Source organism: Polypterus senegalus, chromosome 2 (assembly GCF_016835505.1).
Source record: "Polypterus senegalus isolate Bchr_013 chromosome 2, ASM1683550v1, whole genome shotgun sequence".
In the NCBI taxonomy this organism is placed as follows: domain Eukaryota; kingdom Metazoa; phylum Chordata; class Cladistia; order Polypteriformes; family Polypteridae; genus Polypterus; species Polypterus senegalus.
Genome location: NC_053155.1, coordinates 6,029,545 through 6,051,333, shown reverse-complemented (window position 1 = coordinate 6,051,333; position 21,789 = coordinate 6,029,545). Strand labels below are relative to the sequence as shown.

The window sequence follows — 21,789 nt, the reverse complement described above, 5'->3', positions numbered from 1 at the left end:
TACTTAGATTACCTTCAGGCCACCATAAAAAGCATAAAAGATTAGTGTCTTTATCTGGGACTTTAACTTGGTAGAACATTGACTTAATGTCTGCCATTAATGCCACTGGCTCCTTTCTGAATCTTGTAAGGACGCCAATGAGTGTGTTAATTAGTTCAGAGCCTTTTAATAATTGTTCATTAAGTGAAGTCCCCTAGTAGGTGGCAGTGCAATCAAAGACCACTCAAATCTTATTTTCCTTTGGATGACACACACCGTGATGTGGGATGTACCACACTCTGCCTTCATTGCAATTCAGGCTTTCTTTGGGTACCTTGACAGCATAAATCTTGTCAATAATGTCTCTCATGAACGTTTTATAGTCTTTGTGGAAACCTGAGTTTTTGCTCAGTTTTCTCTTGAGTCCAATAGCACCCTGTTCAGCAATACAGCGATTGTTTGGAATTGTAAGTGTTTCATCCTTTAATGGCAAATTTAAACAGTAGTAGCCACCTACCAGTCTCACAGATTCTGAGGCTATGCACATGAACTTGATGTCCTCCTGTGACATCTCCTCCTTTTTTCTTCACAGCTGCGCTCTGAGAAATCTGTGTTATACTGTTGCAGCAACATATCTTCAATTTCTATTATTGACACACGATTGATTGAATGTTTGGGACGCTTACCACTTTGTTTAGTGAGGTCATCTAACACTTTGTATGGTCCACCCAACTGCCCATCCAGGTTTAGTTTTCACATCATGAGCTCCATCTCCTTGGCTAGGTATGATTCATGACTGCCTGAAGATTTCTGGGCATTTGATTTCTATTATAAGATCAACTTTAGAGTCACTATGAGATAGTCGTACCTCTTTAAGATATGACCACTTTTCGATATCCTCTTGTAGAGGAATACTTTTTCTGTTCACTGGAATGGAGACCTGCGTGAAGACCTTTGACAAATCAATATATTCATCATCATTGAGACCACAGACTGGCAAATCTGACAGAGCATTCAGTTAGCATGTTTGAATCATCATCATAATAGTTACTCATAGTTTTGAGGTATACTGTACTTGTGTTCTTCTCCCCTGAAGGTTTAACTGTCTCTGGAGCCTTTCAGTGCAGATTGTTACTGTACTGCCGAGGTCTATAAAGGCGTATGTTTCTACATACCTTTCACTCTTCTTAGATTTTTACCTTAACATGAACCACATGCAGTACACATTCTTCTCCGGCCCCAGTAAAAGCACAAGTTCCAGTCTCGGTTTACCCCCCAGCAGATGTTGCTACCCTGGCTGTAGTCGTAGATGTTGCTCCATCCTCTTTTTTATATACAGGATATCTGGGTGCTGCAAAGAACATGTCTGACATTTCATTCTTTACAATTCTTACCAAGGTGCCCCTGTTTGAGACCGCGAAAACATAAACCTCCTGATTTTAAAAAGTCAGTTCTTTCTTTATGCGGTAACATTTTGACTTTACTAATTCAATGAGAGTATGCTGGCTATTGCAGAATACACAAGGCTTTTTAAATCCACAGAAGTCAGTAACAGTCTTTTTGACGGAGGTTTCTCGAGTCCCCCTTTCAGCAGCATCAGAAATACTTGTAGTGAAGATACTTCCTGATCTCTGGCCGTACTTTAGAGGTGACCTACCCTTGTCAAAGCTTTTCCATAAATGGGAAGTGTTAACATCTTAGCTTCCTTTTTTTTGGCTAACATTTTAGCCATTTCAGTGACTGTCTTCTAACATTCGGTTTGATTTTGCATGAGCACATCTATCAGATCTTGTCTGGAACTCTGAGTGTCAGCCCTTGCGCTAGTGGAAGGTGTTTCAGTCGTTCCCCTTTTTCACTATAGACTCAAGCTCATTATGCTTTTGTAGGAGTCTATCGAGTTCCGACTGTTCATGTGTGACTGCCGATGAAGGCGCTGGTGCCACGGTGCTTGACTGATATGACGTGCCACACTTAGTACCGAAAGCACACTTAAACTGAGAGGTTTTTGAAACTCTAGGGTTTGTGCTTTCTTGAACTTGCAGTTGCATCTCTCCAAATTGATTAACACTAGAATCCCTGAAGCCTACGAAAAAACTTGTAATCCCGGGCCACCTTAAATTCCTTTGTACCTCTCCTTCTCAGCTTCTTTTGTTTTGTAAAGGTTTCGATCAGCATAAGCAGCAAGCAGCCTGCTATCCCCCCACCACCAGAGTTCAACTCGGGCAAAAAAATCTCCCAGCTCAAGTCTCTTTATCTATGTGTGCGGGGTTTGGAGATGTATAGACGGTAAAAGTGGTGTCCTTCAGGGGTCAGTGCTGGAGTTGGTGCTCTTTATACTATATACTACATACACAATCTGATAAGAATATCATAAGTTAAATTTCACACTTATACCATACTAGATGGAAGGGCAGATAATGAAGAATTAGTTGAATTATTACAGTACCTAAAAAGAATACAGGAGTGGGGAGATTTATAGACAATGAAGTTTAATGTAAGTAAATGTGAAAAGTGATATGCTGTAATTTGAATTGGCCTGTTTTTGTACATTGCACATGTGTCCAGTGCTCTGATGTTCTTATTTGTCCATCCTATCTGAGTTTTGCTCTGGACTCTTTACATTGGCATTGCTCTCAATATGCCCACTATTCTACTCAGTGGATTTTCTCATTTCTGGTGTCTCCTTCATGTGAATGACTAACAGCTTCCAAAAAAACTGGGTACATGTCACTGGTGTGGCCCCCATGTCCCATTATATGTCTATCACTAATTCATCAAAGTTATACACATTTACAATAATGGAGCCCAGTTTTATAAAGTTCAGGATGCCCCCCAAGCTGTGATTGATCCACCTGTCTTTATTTCTTTTATTACAGGATTGAAGCTCTTAGAGGAGATAGACACCAGAAACGAGCCACCTGCCCTTGACCCTCATATTAAAGGTAACTCCTTACTTTCACACATCTGCTCAGCAGTTCCTCCAGTCCTGTGCTCATCAGGTCTCCTCATTTATTCTCATTTTGACTTCTAGATCTCCATGAGAAACACAGACAAACTGTGTCTGAATCCACAAGGACTGTGGAGGCTCAGGCTACTTCTGGAGATCTACACACCACAGCTGTGGGCTTTGAGACTCAATACACAGAGTTGGTGGCCATTGAACAGGACCAAAGAAACCATAAGGAGACTGAACATGAACTTGTGAAGACTGGTAGGCTTCATGAAGAACTCATGAAGAAAGAAGCAGCAGAGAAATGTGAACGAATCTGCATTGAGCAGCTGTTTAGGAAAAGTCCTGTAAGTGTAAATCCAGTCAACATCATAGTGGTCAGTGGGATGGCCGGAATAGGAAAGACCACCATGATTCAGAAGATCATGTATGACTGGGCCAGAGGCACTCACTACCAGAGGTTTGCATTTGTGTTCCTGTTTAAATTTATAGAGCTTATCCTCCTAGACAATGAGAATGAGCCACAAATGTCACTGACCAAACTGATTGAAAGGCACTATAAATATCTCAGTAATGATCCACTGAAAGATGTTCTGAAGAATCCTGAAACTCTCCTGTTTATATTCGATGGACTGGATGAGTACAAACACAAACTGGACTTCACCCAGAGTCAGCTCTGCTCAGACCCAGATGTTGAGGTGCCTGTCCACATCCTGGTCACCAGTCTGGTCAGTCGGACATTACTGAAGGGCTGTTCAGTCCTGATAACAAGCAGACCAACAGTGCTGGAAGCCATGGACTTGGAAAGAGTCGATCGGTTTGTAGAGATCCTGGGGTTTTTCCCTGAACAAAGGCTGATGTACTTTAAGAAGTTCTTTGGTGACACTGCTCTGGCTGGTGAGGCTTTTCAGTATGTCAAGGAGAACACCATCTTGTACACCATGTGCTTCAGTCCATCATACTGCTGGATGATCTGCTCTGCACTGAAGAGCCACTTCATGACACCTGAAAAAGCCAAAAATGAAGCTCTGCAAGTAGGTCAGTGGCTCTGTGAGGCTGAGAATAAGGAGTTAATTAGAGACACCATTGGAGAGGATTTAAAGATGGACTTTAGCAACATGACTTTATCTGCTGTGGACTGTGCTGTCCTGGCTGCTGTCATCAGTTGCTGTGGAGAACTTAAAGAACTTAATATGTCAGGCACACCTCTGACCCCTGAGAGCATCAAGATACTGGAGCCGGGGCTCAGCTGCTGCAGTAAAGTCTGGTGAGTGATGCGACTTTGACGAGTTTTATCTGTCAGTAATGGTACTTTGTGTCAGGCCACTGAGCTCCACTGTCATAGGACTTTCTAATAAGCCCCACCCACTCAACAGGAGAAGAGGTCAACCGCTAATGACATGATAACTATACCATCTCATTCTCAATGATCCTTTACAACACGTCTGAACCATCCTGACCTCACACTCTTGTATCTGTTTCAGAGTCTTACAGTCATTAAAGACCCCTCGTGCAGACGATGAGCCAGTACCACTGGTGTAGATCAGGAGATTAAAAAGATGGATAAAAATTCTCATATTCTTACTGCATTAGCGGGTAATTAAACAACGATGTGAAACATTATATTGTGTGAATGTGACCATAGAGGCTGAGAATTAAATTTAAAGTGTGTTCACGAGAGTGCAGAGAATGTGCAGAATCCCAGAGAATCATTGAATCTCCAGTTCCTTTGCACCATCTGCAGACAGACTGTGGGCCAAAAAATGGATGACCAGGAAGTTGGAGGTTTGATTTTTCACAACTAGGAGGCTTCGCCCCCGTTCACTTCGCTCGCCAAACCCCGTGTTTGGTTTTCCAGATACACACTTTTAAGGTTTTTTTTTCTTTGAATTGTTGGTATTTCAGACATACATGTTGAATTGTTGCTATTTGTTGTGAATTTCCCCTTGGGATTAATAAAGTATCTATCTATCTATCTATCTATCTATCTATCTATCTATCTATCTATCTATCTATCTATCTATCTATCTATCTATCTATCTATCTATCTATCTTCATTATTTTCACTTTTATTTCAGAACTTCTGTAAAAACAATATTTGGAATCTTGCAAATCCCAATATGCTGAGTCTTTTTAATGAGGTCAGTGAGACATGTGTTTAACACTAGAATTACCAAAGCCTACGAAAAAACCTGTAGATCCATCCCACCTTAAATCGCTTTGCACCTCTCCATCAGCATCTTTTGTCCTGTAAATGTGTTGATAAGAAGCAAGCAGCCTGCTATCACATTCCCCCACCGGCGCACAGTTTTCTCAGCTTAAGTCTGTTTTCCTGCGTGTCAGTTGCTTAGAGTTGTATAGAGTGAGAAGTCAAGCAAAATTACACCTTTTATAAATACTATATCGTTATTTGGAACACTTGCATTTCATGTGTGTTCCGTGTCTACAACAATCTATGTAAACACATCGTTAAAACAGAAACGTTTCATGTTTTAGTAATAATTAACAAAATGTAGACATGAAGTGTATTATGTGTGAAGCCCGAAGTCCAAAGATCAAATAAACACTTTCACAAAAGGTACAAATATAACAGAATAAATGTGCTATTATTCAAAAATATAACTGCAGAAAAACAACCTGCATTAGGGTGCGACATTGACACGCATTTGATACGACCACTTCAGTGGCGCAACGGTATCAACTGTTGACTGGACGAGTCCATTTTGAGAAGTGAGCTACTCTTATTACTACTGTATTTTAGAGTAAAAACATACATTTCATTTTAGTCTGTGTAAATTTATGATGAAAGGTTTGCTTTGTTTTATTTTTATTCAGTTTTATTCTCTCAGTCGCGTTCACTCTCCCACCCCCCCACCTTCCATTTGACACTGCTGTTTTCACATAAAGACGCGCTATAACAGAGGTGAACTTAGATGATGACGACAGTTCTACATCGAAGAAAGAATGTATGTCGCACTTTTGCCGTCGCTGTACTTTATATGTACCTGAGAAGCTCTGCAGTCTACTTGCGACTTTACTCTGTAGGAAGTAAGTAAACAAATAAAGGTAAATAAGTAAATAACATTTGATCTGGCTGTTATATACAAAGTACAAAGACGGCAGCTTCCACCTTCAGCTATAGCCTCTTCAGTACGCGAGCGACTCTCTATGCTAGTGTTTAGATCTGGATGGTGTATGTGCCCAAGACATTAACATTTATATGTTACATAAAAGTCAGATCGAATGTTATTTACCGTAATTTTTCTACTTCCTACAGCGTAAAGGCACAAGTAAACTGCAGAGCTTCCTGTGTTTGATCGACACGGGCACACTGACACAGTACATGTGTAGTGAAGTGACTTCAGCTGTCTCATCCTACACAACTGTGTTTGATCTTATTCAGGAAAAGATCCCAGTCACCCCACGGGTAAAAGACTTTCCGAGACTCTTCAGTATGCGAGTGACTCTCCACGCTAGTGTTTAGATCTGGACGGTGCATGTGCCCCAAAAAAAGTCTAACTGCATTCTCGTAGCATTGCTTGCATACTAAAGTGTCAGCAGGCATTTTCTGTGGCATTACACGTGTAATTTGTGAGCATGCCTTTACCGATCAAACAGAGGAAGCTCTTCAGTCTACTTGTGACTTTACACTATAGGAAGATACGTAAATACATCGAGGTAGATAACGTTCAACCTGGCTTTTAAATAAGTAACATATAAATGCTTCTTATGTAAAGACCATCACAAAACATAATCACAAACAGGAGTTTGCATGATACGTTGGCGAGATCTGTAAGCCGTGCTGTTTCTTTGAAGGACAGGTGTGGGGCAAACTGACTGGCATGATGGCGCCGGACTTCATCCTGTATCCAAACGGTGCCATATTTCACCTTTACGCCTGGTGCAGCTGTGTTGTTCTTATATGTGAGTGGACGTTTCTTGCGGGGAGGGCTTGTGTTCTCTTTCTCCGATCTTTGTTCACCTCTGTTATAGCACGTCTTTATTTGAAAACAGTAGTGTCAGATCAGGGTGAGTGTGAACGTGACTGAGAGAACAAAACTGAATAAAAAAATGCTAACCTTTACAAGTATCATAAATTTACACCGGCTGTTACAGACTGAAATGAAATGTATGTTTTTATTGTAAAATAGTAACAATAAGAGTAGCTCACTTCTCAAAACGGACTTATCCGGGGTCAAACCCGTGAAGTTTTGATTACCAGTCAACAGTTAATACCGTTGTGCCACCAAAGCGGCCGAATCAAAGGTGTGTCAATGTCGCACACTAACACGGGTTCTTTTTCTGCAGTTATATTCTTGAATAAAAGTGCACTTGATGTGTTATACTTGTACCCAGAGGTGGTGTACCGTTACTTCAAAATAATATTACTCAAGTAGAAGTAAAAAGTAGTCATCCAAAAAATGACTCAAGTAAGAGTAAAAAAGTATTTGGTTAAAAGACTAATGAAGTACTGAGTAACTGTTTGAACATAATAAATTATTTATTTTTAGAAATGTTGTAAGACAGACAAAAATGTAAAACAATGTGCAAATTCTGCTATTTCCAAATAATAAAATAAAAAATGAGTAAAAATAAATAACATCTTTACAAAATAAAGATGCACAAATAACACAAAGTTCCAAATCTCAGTTTTTCACAACAAACCTTTTGAAGCCGATACCTACAGTAGGTAACATGTATGTCTGAACAGTACAAACTTCTTACAGTGACGAGATCTCCTGCACACTGACAGTCTAATACTGCAGATTCACTTGCCCTTCAAATAGCACAGCTGATAGAAAATAACATTAGAACAAGGCAGCTTGTGCACGTACAACAAGTCTCACTTTACCATGACTGACCAGTCGCGGATAGTTGACACAGTTACTGTATAATAGATGTGGGATGCTCTGTTTAAAATATTTAAAAAGCGAGACTGCAATTAACATGAACAAGTATCCTTATAATCGTTCTTATTTTTAAGTTCTGTAAGACACACACTGTCAGACAGATCACTGAATAATACACAGACAGAGAAGTTACTAGACAGATAAACTGGGAAGGCACTGTATAATAGAAGATATAAAACTGTCAGGAGAAAAAAAACAGCTAGAGGGAAGGACAGATAGATAGATAGATAGATAGATAGATAGATAGATAGATAGATAGATAGATAGATAGATAGATAGATGTGAAACGCACTATATAACAGGTGTGGCAGAAAGGCAAGCAGGAAGTGAGAGTACATTCACATGTGAAAGGCACTAGATAAATGGATAGATCGGGAAGGCACTTATATAATTGGCAGACAGAGAAGGCACTAGACAGATACATAACAGTATTAGCTATATAGTAGTTTCGTTTTATATATAATGTATATGTATTTTACAATGAGAGTGAGAGTGGAGATAGATGTGAAAGACGCTAGATAAATTGTATACAACAGGCAAAAATAGCGACCACTTGATAACAGTATTAGCTATAATCAATGAAAGCATTAATTAATCAACAGAAATAACTGCGATTGACATTTTAAACTTATCAATTTACTTAAGAAAAAAAGAAAAACTCCCCAGCATGTCTATGAAGGCAGACGCTGCAGGCAGGCAGGCAGGCAGGCAGAGCGGCGAAAAGCACAGAACAGCGCTCCCAGAAACGGAAGTGACAGAAAATAGATTGCATCGGTAGTGGATTAGCACTACCATAGAGAATGAATGGGAAACAGTTTAGGGAGTTTTAGCTAAAGAATACGCAGCGTCCGCCTTCCGGCTGTGCATGTTTGGAATATAGCGTATATAATGGAAAAAAAGTAACGATTCGAGTGTAGCGGAGTAAGAGTAGCGTTTCTTCTTCACAAATGTACTCAAGTAAAAGTAAAAAGTATGGTGCAGTAAACCTACTCTTAGAAATACAATTTATTAAAAAAGTTACTCAAGTAAATGTAACGGAGTAAATGTAACTCGTTACAACCCAACTCTGCTTGTATCTTTTGTGAAAGTGCCTATTTGATATTTGGACTTCAGTCTTCGCACATTATACATTTCATGTCTACATTTTGTCGTTAGTACTAAAACATGGAAAAAGTTTGTCTTTTAGGTATGCGTTCAACATTTCTGTCATCCTACACTTACATAGATCTTTGTAGACACGAAACACACGTGAAATGCATGTGTTCCAAATAACAATATATTGTTTTAGCCTATGCAGCTCGAGGTGTCTGACTCCCTGATAAACAAGAGACAAACAGTTGGGAAAGGGGGGATGGTATAGCAGGCTGCTTGCTGCTTGGGATTATCGACACATTCACAGGACAAAAGACGCTGAATAGAGACGTGCGAGTGGATTTAAGGTGGGCAAGAATTTTTCTCGTAAGCTTTGGTAATTCTCGTGTTAATGACTTTGTACCATAATTCAGGATAGGTTTCTCTGTTTTGAATTTCAGCACAAAAAAAATTATCTACACCATCAGCAGTTAATAATTTTTTTTTACAAAGTAACCAATAAATGCATGTGAGGTAAACCCCGTTTTTGAAATTCTCTGTCTTAAACTTCAAAGCCTTACAATATTTACATACTGCTGACATACCGTATCACCTATGTCCATATATTTGATCTCTAGTCTCTATTTCTCTGAGTAATTATTTCTCTTTCTTTCCGCTAATGCAATTTTTACTGTCTTTGTTTTGACACTGTCGTTTTTTTTTGCTTTCATATTCTGTATCTTGCTCTGCATGTGTTTTGCGCCTATGTTTTTTTTTGAGTCTTTTGAATTCCAGTTTTCATTTTCTCTAACCTGCTCTGAATGTGTTTGGCCCCCTTGTTTTTTAACCTTTTTATGACGTTTTACTTTATTTTCTACTCTGTCTTTTATTTCTGACCTCACTTTGTCCTGCTTTTGTTAATGACACCTGGTCCGTGGTGATTATTTTCCCTTTTGTGAGTAATAATTTCCGTTTGTTTGCACTTCTGCGATTTTTAATTTCTTTTTTTATACTTTCTAATTTTCCTACTTTCATATTCTTTAACTTTCTCCACAAGTGTATTACGCTGTTTTTTGTTTTTTTTTGAGCCTTTTGAATTCCATTGCTTTCATAATCTCCAACCTGCTCTGAATGTGTACCGTATAGCACCAACGTCTGTGAACATCTTTATGAAGTTCCACTTTGTGTTTTACTCTTTGTCTTTTAATTCTGAGCTGGATTGGACCTGCTTTTTGTTTCAATTCCACTTGTTCCGGGCTGATAATTACTTTCCTTATTTTCTGAATTTACACCTAGATTATTCTTTTTCTTTTTTGCTCCTTTTTCTCTCCAACGCTTTTGAGTCTCTTTTCTCTGCGCTGCTTTCTTCTTTGCTTAGTCATCGACGTTTCATTTATAATGTATTGTCCTTATACGCTTTATATGTGCTGAGAGCCCTCGATCTGTGTGTGCTCAAATCCTTCACACAACTGAATGTTTTGCTGCATTTGGGATTTTTTTATTTTGATTGTAAGTAGGGCCTGTCTTTCAAGAATCTCAATTTCCACGTCATCACGAGACGGTCCTGGGTCAATCTCTTGGCACAAAGTCTCATGTTTAAGGTCCCCACAAGGCGCTCTTTGGCCATTCTCTTTCATCTTGCGGTTTCTTTTAAATGTCTTCCCTGATCTTAATGTGAAGATCACGTATCGTCTCTTAGTCATTCCCTACCACAGGATTTTTATTTTTTATAATACAGAGATGATGCATTGATTACAGGGTTGAATTCCTTTTATTTCTTGTTATACTCATCACATGCCCAGACCACCTCATCTACCTCTCATGGTTGTTCAGTTCAGAGTTCCTTGTGTATTTCTAAAGTACTTACCTTCTTCATGAGATGGAGTTTAATAGTCCGGTGCAGGACTCTGGTCTCAGCCCCTTATCCTCCTGAATGTCTTCATTCATTCACTACTCAGAGCTCATGACCACATGTGAGGATCTGTTGGTAGGCTGATCACTAAATAATGAGCTTCTTTTGAGGACTTTGCTCCTCTTCACCACCTGTGGTAATGTGCGGCCTGTGCATTACCAAATTTAAGTTGAAGCAGCCTTGAAATCGAAGCAGCGGTACTTATATGATTATAAGGAAATGCTCTTACTGTTTGTGTGTTGAGGACGCTGCCGCGGGAACACGGGGCCATCTAGCGGGTTAACACTGTGAGGCGCGGTGTGTCTGGACACACATGGAGCCGGTATAATGGCCAGTATGGGCTCCTCAGCATGTGTTTATTTTACACACCGGTGTCCTCGCAGCCTGCCCAGCTTAGGCGGTTTGAGGTGCGGCGCGTCTGAAAGAAAAAGCCGGCATTATCAACTACGTTGAGTCAGAGATGGGGATCCCATATTGTAAAGAAATCCTTTTACTTACTGGTGAGTTGGCAACGGTTGTGCTTGAGCTTGGTTTCGATTTTAAACACATAGTTGCCCGGGGCATGGCGTGAACATGCTAGCGTCTACCTGGATAGGTGCGTGAGGTAGATGGGTTGGCAGATTGGCTGGACAATCTTGCTGGTTATATTAAGGAGTCACCGGCCAACAGGGATATATTCTTTTGTATATAGAGTTATATATCTCCCCTAGTAATCATTTTTGGTGGAGGTATATATACTTATTTGGTGCTGGGACCATTTTGATTTTAGGTGTGGTGCAATTGGTTTTGTATGTACACACACTTGTTTTTGTGCATTTTTCTTTCCTGCTGGAGGAGCGTCTTGAGCCAGAGATAAAAGAAGACAACCTTCATAATTGGAGTGTGTGTGTAGTTTTTGTAGGAGTGCACTGTTTTGTAAATGCACCATATTTTTTATGGTTTTATTTATTTCTGAAGAAGTGTCAGTGTTGAAGGAGTGTGTCTCAAAGCCCACCTGACACTACTGCATTTTGGTTGTACCGCACTTTCGTAATTAAACTTGCACCATTCACCCTTCATTTTTTGTCTGTGCCTCCTCTCTCCACTGATCCTGTTCGGTTCATAAACTATCAGATGTCCAGAGTGTAAGTTGGGGCCACTTCCCACTACACGGGATATCACACCACCCCTGCCATCTTTAGAGGGGCTTTATCCTCCTGCTTCTTCTGATACTTCAGATTGTATGTTGAACGTCATGGCTGGACTGATTTGTTTATTTCCATCGCACTAAAGCACCTCATAGCACACTGACACTCAGCGCACTTCGGTGCTTTTACTACTAATCGGCCTGTTATCATTGTGTTTGTGATTTGAAGGAGTGCTTCACTTTGCTGGTGATGTTCTTCAAATGTAGCGCCTCTTTTTTAGCCATTCCTAATTTAACAACCCAGTGTATCACATGTATTGCCAAACTTGAGAATAAATTGAAGTCAGGAAAGTGGTTGATAATGCTGACTCCACGCTTCCCTTTTACAAACTCCAGAAACTGCATGATGCTCTCGATACTGTACCCCCATGTAAAATAAACACATGTGAGATGGACGGTCAGCCCTGACTGATGTGTCAGACTCATCAGAGTTGTTCCTCTCATCCTCCTCTTCCTCTCTCACACTTCTTTTACATTTGGTGCAGTCTGTGCTCTGCTGACCTGTGGCAATGGTAGCCAAACTCTCTGCCTTGTTACTCTTTTTTTTGCTAGTCCACTGCTAGTAGCTTTGTCTTTCATTTTCTTTACCTGGCCCTGTTCACTATATTGTCCTTCTGTGAGTATCTCTTGTTGACCACCAGTCCCTTCAGGTGTTCTCTCAGTCAGTGGCTGCTTTCAAAGGCTCTCCTCATTTTTTACATCTGTTTTGGAGGAGGCACAGCAGTGCCATCTTTAGGACTTTGTCCTCCGGTGCCACTTTAACGACTGACACAACTTCCTCTTCAGTGCTCAACTCCACATTTTTACTGACACTGTCTTCAGACATTCTATCATCTTCAGCCGGTGCACTCTCTCTTGTTTTAGAGCTCCGACTCATTTCTAAATGTGTGCATTATATTTTAATAGTCAATGATTTTGTCTCCGTTTGTGTTGGTGATTGCTGGGATTGCATTGCAAACTTCTTGATTGTGGATTTGTTGAGCTAAGATCTTATTAGCTTTCTCTCCATGTTCATAGTAATAATCTCTTGATTTAAATATGAGTTGTTCAGTTTATTTAGTTATTGAGGGGCTGAGTTCTGAATGCAGAGCCTTATGAAGTGCTTCACCTGGACACCTGGCATATTCTTGATCTATTCTAGTAATTTCGCTGATTACCTCTGATACTTTCTTGGTTTCCAAATTATTGTTGCGGGAAAGATTTGAGATAATCTGTCCTTTTAAGAAAACCTTCAGGGTATTCCTGCAGAAACCTCCGAGGATGTATTTGTGTCTAGAAAGAAACTGATTTGTTTGGATATAAATTCTGTAAAGTTCTCATCTGCTAATAAAACTGGTTTAGGATGCCGTCTGTGAAATGAGTATGTGGGGCATAATAATTTTAGCTCCAAAATAAAATGGGCATAGACAGAAATAACAATAGCATTGTACTTACAAGATTAAATCATATGCAAGAGATTGTTATCTACAAATAAATAATCAGTTCTTGAGTTGAAATGATGCACTGGTGAGTAGAAGGAATATGTACTTGAGTTTGGGTTTAGAAATCTCCAGGAGTCTGATAAGTTGTGGTCAATTACAAACTGTGTAATTGTCTTTGCAGTATTAGATTTCATCGGCCCTGTGGCAGGAGACCTATCTGGGCCTGGATTTAAAACACATTTAAAGTCCCCAGCCAGTGTTCACTTTGGGAATGAATGCAAATACATTTTGTATGAATTTCCTATCATCAACATTGGGTGCATAAATATTTGTCAAAATCACTTTACAATTAAATAAATTACCTATGACAATCAGATATCTCCCTTCAGGATCAGATACTACATCTGATACCACAAATGAGACTGTTCTGTGTATAAGAATTTCCACAGCTCTTGTTTTCTTTGTAAAGCTGGAATGGAATATTTGGTCAGTCCAGTCTGTGCAGCCAGAACTGATCCTTGCTTAATAAGTGGATCTCCTGTAAATACTATTTTTGTGTTTAGACCTGTTAGGTGAGAGAATATTTTCTTTCTCTTTAATTTATGATTGAGACCTTTAACATTCCAGCTAACAAAGTTAACTGTTTGGTTATGGAGACATTGCTTCTGAACTTTTGTTGTCATTTTGTAGTCTTAATTTAAGATAAGACAGCTTTGACCTTAATTTCCAGTTTTTCCAAGAGTTATTGCCATGAAGCCTATTGTTATGTTGGTACTTAGAATTATAATGATTAAAAGGATCGATTAACGATAGCTTGCTCTCTTTCTCCCCCCACCCAGTCCCCTGGCCCCCCATTTTGCCTCCCCACATTAGCCTGGACCCCACTTCATAAAGTCCCAGTCCTCTGACATACCTAGAGACAGAGCACGTCCAAAACAAAACAAGCCTCCCAGCAGCAGCATATAAGGATCAAAATAGAGATATAGATTGATAATACAGTCCAAATACTATAAGCATAAAATATAATCTTGAACATTCTTGAGAGAGTAACCCAGGTAATGATGTTAAACAGTAGCCCTGGATAAGCATAGTAAGCCCTAATACAATAAACCAAGGCTACGATGTTAAACAGTCCACTAAAAAAAAAGAATTACACATACATATATGCATATAATAATAATTAAAACATAAACAAATGTGGCCGAGAAGGAATTAGGATGTATAGTTATTGTATCAGTATCAGTTTTTCAAAAAGTGTCGGGATCAGTTTTCTTAGCTCTTTTTCTGCTTCTTCCGTAGAAGTAAAAATATAGAACTTGCCTTGAATATCAGTTTGGCAGGATTTAAGAGGCTGTATCTTATCTTGGCTTTCCATAATTACTGTTTAATGTTATAAAATGCAACACGTTTAGCAACTGTTGAAGGTGAGAAATCAGGAAATATACAAATGTTATTTTCAAATATAATTTCTTGTTTCTGTCTGAGAAATAACATTATCTGTAGTTTAAATTGTCATTGTTCGAAAAGCACGATGAGAGTCCTTAGTTTTGAGGTATTCGATCAACATATGTGGTAAGCTGCTGCTATCTTGGTGTCTGATTTGTTTCATTTTTCCTCTCCAATTACTTTAGAGAATAGTTCAGCTATGAGATTCACTGGGTTTGGACTTTCATGATTCTCAGGGAGACCTTTGATTCTAATATTATTCCTTCTGCATCCATCTTCTACTGCAGCAAGTCTGTCTCCAAGCACTTTGCATTCAGAATTTGCAGCCTTTGCCAGTTGTTCAGCTATTTCAATATGATATTAACGTCTTCAGCTCAAACAGATCATTTCAATCTTTTCTGTCCTCCGCAGGTGAAGTGGCAAGACCAGTTAGAGTCAACTTTGTTGGCTCGTGAGTAGTAGTTGACATCGTGGACGGTATGGCCATTTTCAGTTTCAATGATGCTTCTGGAATTGATGAGTTCTCCTGGCCTTAATCACTTGCATATTCGCTCCCACTTTCGCTCTCGGCTGGAGATGATGCTGCATTGTCCGGTCCCAGGAAATCTGTGCTTTCACCTGTCTCGTAGAGCGTCTGAGAACATGAGGGTAACCATTAAGAAGGATATCAGGGAGGCTAAAACTCGGTTGAGGTGGAATATAGCAGATAAGGCGAAAGACGACCCTGAGATCTTCTTTCAGTATTTTAGTAGTAAAAGGACAGTCAAGGAAGAGGTGAAGTGCATCAGAAATAGTAAAGGGGAATTAACAGATACAGACAATGAAATAGCGGATGCCATAAACGTACATTTTTCTGAGGTCTTCACAAGTGAGGAAGTGGATAACCTCACAGAGGTAAACAAGACTACTAAGGAGGTACTGAGGGATTTGGAAATTGTAGAGGGAGAAGTGCTGCTCAGATTAAATAGGCTGAAATCAAACAAATCACCAGGACCAGATAATATTTACCCTCGAGTTCTTAAGAAGGCTAGTGAGTACAGATATAAACCCTTGACACATATTTTTAGAAAGTCACTGCGCACTGGAGAGATTCAGAAGGACCGTAAAATGGCAAATATCATCCCATTATATAAAAAGGGTGACAAGGCAGATCCAAGCAACTTATAGGCCAGTAACCTTAACTTGCATCACAGGACTTAAGGAATTATTAAGGATAAGATTGAGCAACACCTGGCAAGAACAGGAGTTATTCTGAACAGTCAGCATGGGGTCAGAAGAGAGAAGTCGTGTTTTACTAACATGCTGGAATTCTATGAGGAGGCAACAAAAGGATACAATCAAAGTGGAGCTTATAATATTATTTATCTGGACTTTCAGAAAGCATTTGATAAGGTGCCACATGAGAGGTTGGGCATCAAATTAAAAGAAGTGGGAGTTCAGGGTGATGTTTTTAGATGGGTGCAGAATTGGCTCAGACACAGGAAGCAGAGGGTGATGGTGCGAGGAACCTCATCAGAACTGGCCGATGTTAAGAGTGGTGACCAGCAGGGGTCAGTGCTAGAGCCGCTGCTATTTTTAATATATATAAATGATTTAGATAGGAATATAAGTAACAAGCTGGTTAAGTTTGCAGATGATACCAAGATAGGTGGATTAGCAGATAATTTGGAATCCGTTATATCATTACAGAAGGACTTGGATAGCATACAGGCTTGGGCAGATTTGTGGCAGATGAAATTTAATGTCAGTAAATGTAAAGTATTACACATAGGAAGTAAAAATATTAGGTTTGAATACACAATGGGCGGTCGGAAAATCGAGAGTACACCTTATGAAAAGGATTTAGGAGTCATAGTGGACTCTAAGCTATCAACTTCCCAACAGTGTTCAGAAGCCATTAAGAAGGCTAACAGAATGTCAGGTTATATAGAGCCTTGATGTGTGGAGTACAAGTCACAGGAGGTTCTGCTCAACCTTTATAACACACTGGTGAGGCCTCATCTGGAGTCTTGTGTGCATTTTTACTATATAATGTATGAAGCCTGAAGTATCAAAGAAATACTTTCACAAAAGATATAAATCTAACACAACAATTGCGCTTTTATTCAAAAATATAACTGCAGAAACAAAAAGCCGCCTTAACATGCAACATTGACACCAGTTTACTATGACTGCTTCTGTGGCACAATAGAATCAGCTGCCGGAATCAAAAGGTCCGATTTCGATCCTGCACCACTCCATTTTGAGAAGTGAACTGCTCTTAGTCTTACTATTTTAGAATAAAAACGTACATTTGATTTCATTCTGTAACAGCCGGTGTAATTTACAGAAAAAGTATTTCTTTGATACTTCAGGCTTAATACATTATATAGTTTATGCCTACATTTTGTCATCTACTAGTAGAATATAAAAAAGTTTCTGTTTTAACAATGTGTTTACATGGATTACTGTAGAAACGGAACACACGTGAAATGCGTGTGTTCCAAATATTGATCTATTATTTCCACTCTAAAACTCCACTTCACTCCCAGATAATCAATCAAGGCATGAGCTGAGAGAAGTTTGTGCACGTTGTAAGTCGGTGGGGGGATGGAATAGCCGGCTACTTGCAGCCTGATTTTTATCAGCACATTTAGATGACAAAAGACGCTGGTGGAGAGCTGTGAACGATTTTAAGAAGCGATTTAAGGTGGGACGGATTTACTAGTTTTTTCGTAGGCTCTGGTAATTCTAGTGTTAAATATGTTTAATTGTATTTGTGACCTTTTTCCTGATCACACCTGACTTATCAGTAAATTTAGACATCTTCAAGCCGTCCTCATTACAGAGACCTCCGCCCTGAACTCACATGACACGACACCTGTTCTGTTACAGGTTAGAAGAACGAAGTTTAGAAAATGGACAGATGGACATCAGATTGTCATTGAAATGCACAAAGAAAAGAGATTTCCAGTTCACTTCATTCTCCTGCTGCCTCAAGTTGTTAAAATGGCAGCACCAAACAAGTCTGTGTAAGACTATGAATGACTGAAACTTTAATCTAATTTTAATGCCACGCTCACCTTTTATAAATCCTGTCTTTTGCTTAGGAAATGGCTTACACACGTTTTGTACATGAGACCCCTGGGTAATAGTGAGGCCTTAAAGACAGAGCGTCTCATGTATAACGAAGTGTGTAGAATTCACATTAAAACATGGCATATGAACAAAACTAGAAATGTGCATACGGACAAAAAAAATCCAGATACATAAATCAGTGTGTACGCCAAGTTCCATGCATTTCCGCCTTATAAATTCCAATGAATATGAAATTTAACACACGTGCACATTCCTACAGCCCCACCCCGGCTCCTCCCAGAATTTCACATATTTTAATATGCAAATCAATATAAATATCACCTTCTATTCAGTGTTTGGTTAAAAGACAATAAAAAGGCATGTGAGAAAAGAAGAATTTAAGCAAATGTCAAGTGGAGGCAAAGAAAAACATAAAAACGTACTATTTGTTGGCTTAAGCAGTGGTATAAGCAACAAAAGCATGGCAGAGACACTGGAAAGTTCAAGTTCAGAAAGTCGCACATAGCCTGAAATAAAAAAGAAGTGGTCAGATCAGATATCACAGTCAATGTGTAATTGTGAGTCGCAGCCCACCGTCTGTTTATTTTGTTTTAGACAATATTAGAAAAGCTGACCCCTGTGCCGAGGATGCTGTTTCAAGCAGTGATGGTGCTGCTGTGCCCACCACATCTTCAGTTGCTGGCTTCTCACATACCTCTGCCTCGGAAACCACTGGGTGACCATCTGGCTGTGTGCTGATGGACTGTTCTGGAGTCACAAAATGCAATAGTGGATGCTGTAAGAGATATGGCCAATAAAATAAGGACTATAAGTGCTGTACTATGTGATATTGAGCACAATTTAAATGAATTGGTTAAAAAAATAAATGCTGCATCTGATTATCTGTTTTTACATTCTGCTAATTAACAAAGTTGTAATGCTGTCTGAATTGGCTGATTATTTGGTGGGTCAGGGTCAGGGTCATCATACCATGTCATATATCCTCAGGTACGGGCAAGACATGACTGTGTGCCACATTATACAGCACACTACATGCCTGCGCAATGAGACACACTTTCTGTGCACATTAATGGAGTGGAAATGCTTTCTATTTACATAAGCTGATTCATTCACTGAAGGCGCCCTTATAGTGGAGCATCGACTCTGAGCGCTACAACGGATTGATTCTCTGTTCTCTACATGCCTCTTTGAGGACTGCTTGCCTTTTGTCACGCTAGTTGAAACAAAAGCACATGCGGGTATTGTATGGGTTTGCCATTTTTATAGGCGCTCCTGCTATTGATGATGTAACGGCAGCTCATTCTTTTGGTGATTCATCCCTCACTGATGTAACTTGTTGTTGCAATAGCAATGTGTGCAGCTGACCACTGCAATTAGATTTAGAAAACTTTACATTGCTGCGAAATGCTCTTTTATGTTTCCCACTTCAAGCACAGTGTAAGTAAATCTTATCTATCTGGATGACAAGAGGATAATACCATCCTATACAGCTGGCATGGTGCGACTCAGTGATGTTTGTGAAATTTCCGATCAGTCAGCAAGTTCACATTGAAAGCCTCCTGTGGTTAAAATCCCGAGAGTGGACAGAATTTGTAAGGGACCAGGTAGAGTGCAATTCCTCAAAGTCTGCCTTTGTAAAGCCGACGCCAGTTCAGCACACAGCGCCAAGAGGAGAGCTCTGGGAAATCGAAATAGACTTAGAAGCCAGTCATCATCATCTATAAATATGCACTCTCTTGTAATTCTTCCATTTCTGATGTCTTATAACAACACTAAAGCAGCTATGGTAGTTGGAATAGTCTGCTCATTCCATGCACCATTATATTGTTACAGAATGATTACACTCAAGTGAATTAAATTTGTAAATGATATGCAATTAAGCCATTGTCATGGAGGCGAATATGAAAAAGAAGGGAAACAACACAGAAACAGTAGCAAAACCAAAAAGAAATTTATGTACAGAAGGGGCGACGCTGCCAGTGACATTAGGAGAAGGAAAGGAAACTTGAAGAGAGACCAGAATGTGGTCAGAAAAGACCATGAGATTGATAGAGCAGTTAGCAATGAGATTTCTGTGGCCCTGGCCATGGAGATTGACCCTGCAGAGGCCTTCACCTGCTTGAACTGTCTGACACCAGGAAGCAGAGCCCTCCAAATATAAGCAAAGTTATTCTTTATAGCAATAGACCCCAACTCTATGACAGACCCTGGATGTGACTTCAGCCCACATCTGTCTACCAGTTTAGTAAAGCTGCCACCAGAAACAGAAGCCCCTCATCATCTTTATCATATGTGCCTTTCACATATCTATCTATCTATCTATCTATCTATCTATCTATCTATCTATCTATCTATCTATCTATCTATCTATCTATCTATCTATCTATCTATCTATCTCTACTGTCTTGCTGTCGGTGTGTCTTTCGATTAGTGTGGTCTGGGGTGGCTGTGTCTGAGTCGTGGCATTTGAGGTTGGCGTTTCTGTGTTTCTGTAAATTTTTGTTTTTCTTCCTTTTTTTTGTATCTTTTATTTCTTCTTTTATTTCTATATCTGGGGGTTTTGTCAGATAAGACGTGGCTTTGGCTTGTGTAACCATGTCCACATCCAAAGGGTCTTCGCCTGGTCTAATGCCTAAGTTTTATGAGAATCTTTCCCGCCGATATGGGGCTAAAGTACTGATAGAGCCACACGTTTCGGCTGAAGAGTGTGTTGTGGCTGTCGGTAACGTTGTCGACTGTAAGAATGTTCATTCAGCCTCAAGAATGAATAAGGCAGTGGTGGTTTTTGTCAACGAAGGGGTTATTATTAATGACGGTTTGGTTCCTCTTTTACCTCTGTCAGCGCCTGCAGAAAAGGTTATCATTTCAAATGTCCCACCGTTCCTAAAGAATGATGTTTTGGTGTAGGAACTGTGCCGCTATGCCCAAGTTCTATCGGATGTAGTGATGATTTCGATGGGCTGTAAAATGAAACAATTGAAACACGTTGTTTCATTTAGGAGACAGATTTTTATGGTATTGAACATCATGAATGAAGACATTAATGTTGCTCTAAGATTCCAGGTTGATGGCTGTGATTATGTGGTGTTTGTTACTTCGGACTCGATGAAGTGTTTTAACTGTGGGAGGGCCGGACACAAGCCCTCTCAATGTAAAAATGAGACCGTTTTACCAGTGGGCCGAAATGCTGCCCCTGCTTCAGAGAGCGATGAGACGAAGTATGAGAGCGGTGAGGAGGTGGACAGTATGTAGGATGAGGAGACTGCAGAGGTAACTGAGCTTGTAGCTGGAGCACAGGTTGTGACTGATTTGCTCCCCACTGTAGTGTTAACAGTCGCTCCTGAGACGATCCTGCTGACTACTGCAGGGAATGCGTTGGCTGAGCCCAGCGATCCTGTTGTAAACGAGTCAGTTCAATGTGCCCAGTGCGAGTCTGTGGATGGAGAACTGAGTAAAGATAAGCTGGAGACTGCGGAGGTCAGCAGCGGTGGGAATAAGACGGCGAAGGTTAACACAAATAGATCCGCGGCCATCGGCCCCGCTGTGAATTAAGCTCAGGCTACTGATGTGAATACAGAAACATCAGCAAGTGCAGACGGGTGCCTGACTGAGCACACCAAGATGAGATCTGTGGAAGGACAGAGGAGTGAGACAGCAGTGAGTGTGAGTGGTGAGACTGATCAGAGGGAGATTGCAGGAGTGGGGGGTGTGAAAAGGAATTCACAGTTCGCACTCGAAAACGAAAAGAAAAATCAGACACTAAAAAATCTGCAAAGGAAAGTCACGTGACTGGTGAGCCATCTCAAAGGGTATGGCAGGACTCTTAGAAGTCAGAG

The 21,789-nt window shown here is 40.0% G+C and overlaps 1 protein-coding gene across 2 annotated transcripts in view; it reads left to right on the top strand.

Moving 5' to 3' along the window:
- LOC120521723 (NACHT, LRR and PYD domains-containing protein 3-like) overlaps positions 1-21,789 on the top strand; it is a 106,011-nt gene that overhangs the window by 40,760 nt on the left and 43,462 nt on the right. For both annotated transcript variants that reach the window (XM_039743127.1, XM_039743132.1), the window contains exons 5-6: positions 2,856-2,921; positions 3,011-4,196. In XM_039743127.1, the coding sequence (XP_039599061.1) occupies positions 2,856-2,921; positions 3,011-4,196 (1,252 nt within the window). The remainder of the gene's footprint in view (positions 1-2,855; positions 2,922-3,010; positions 4,197-21,789) is intronic.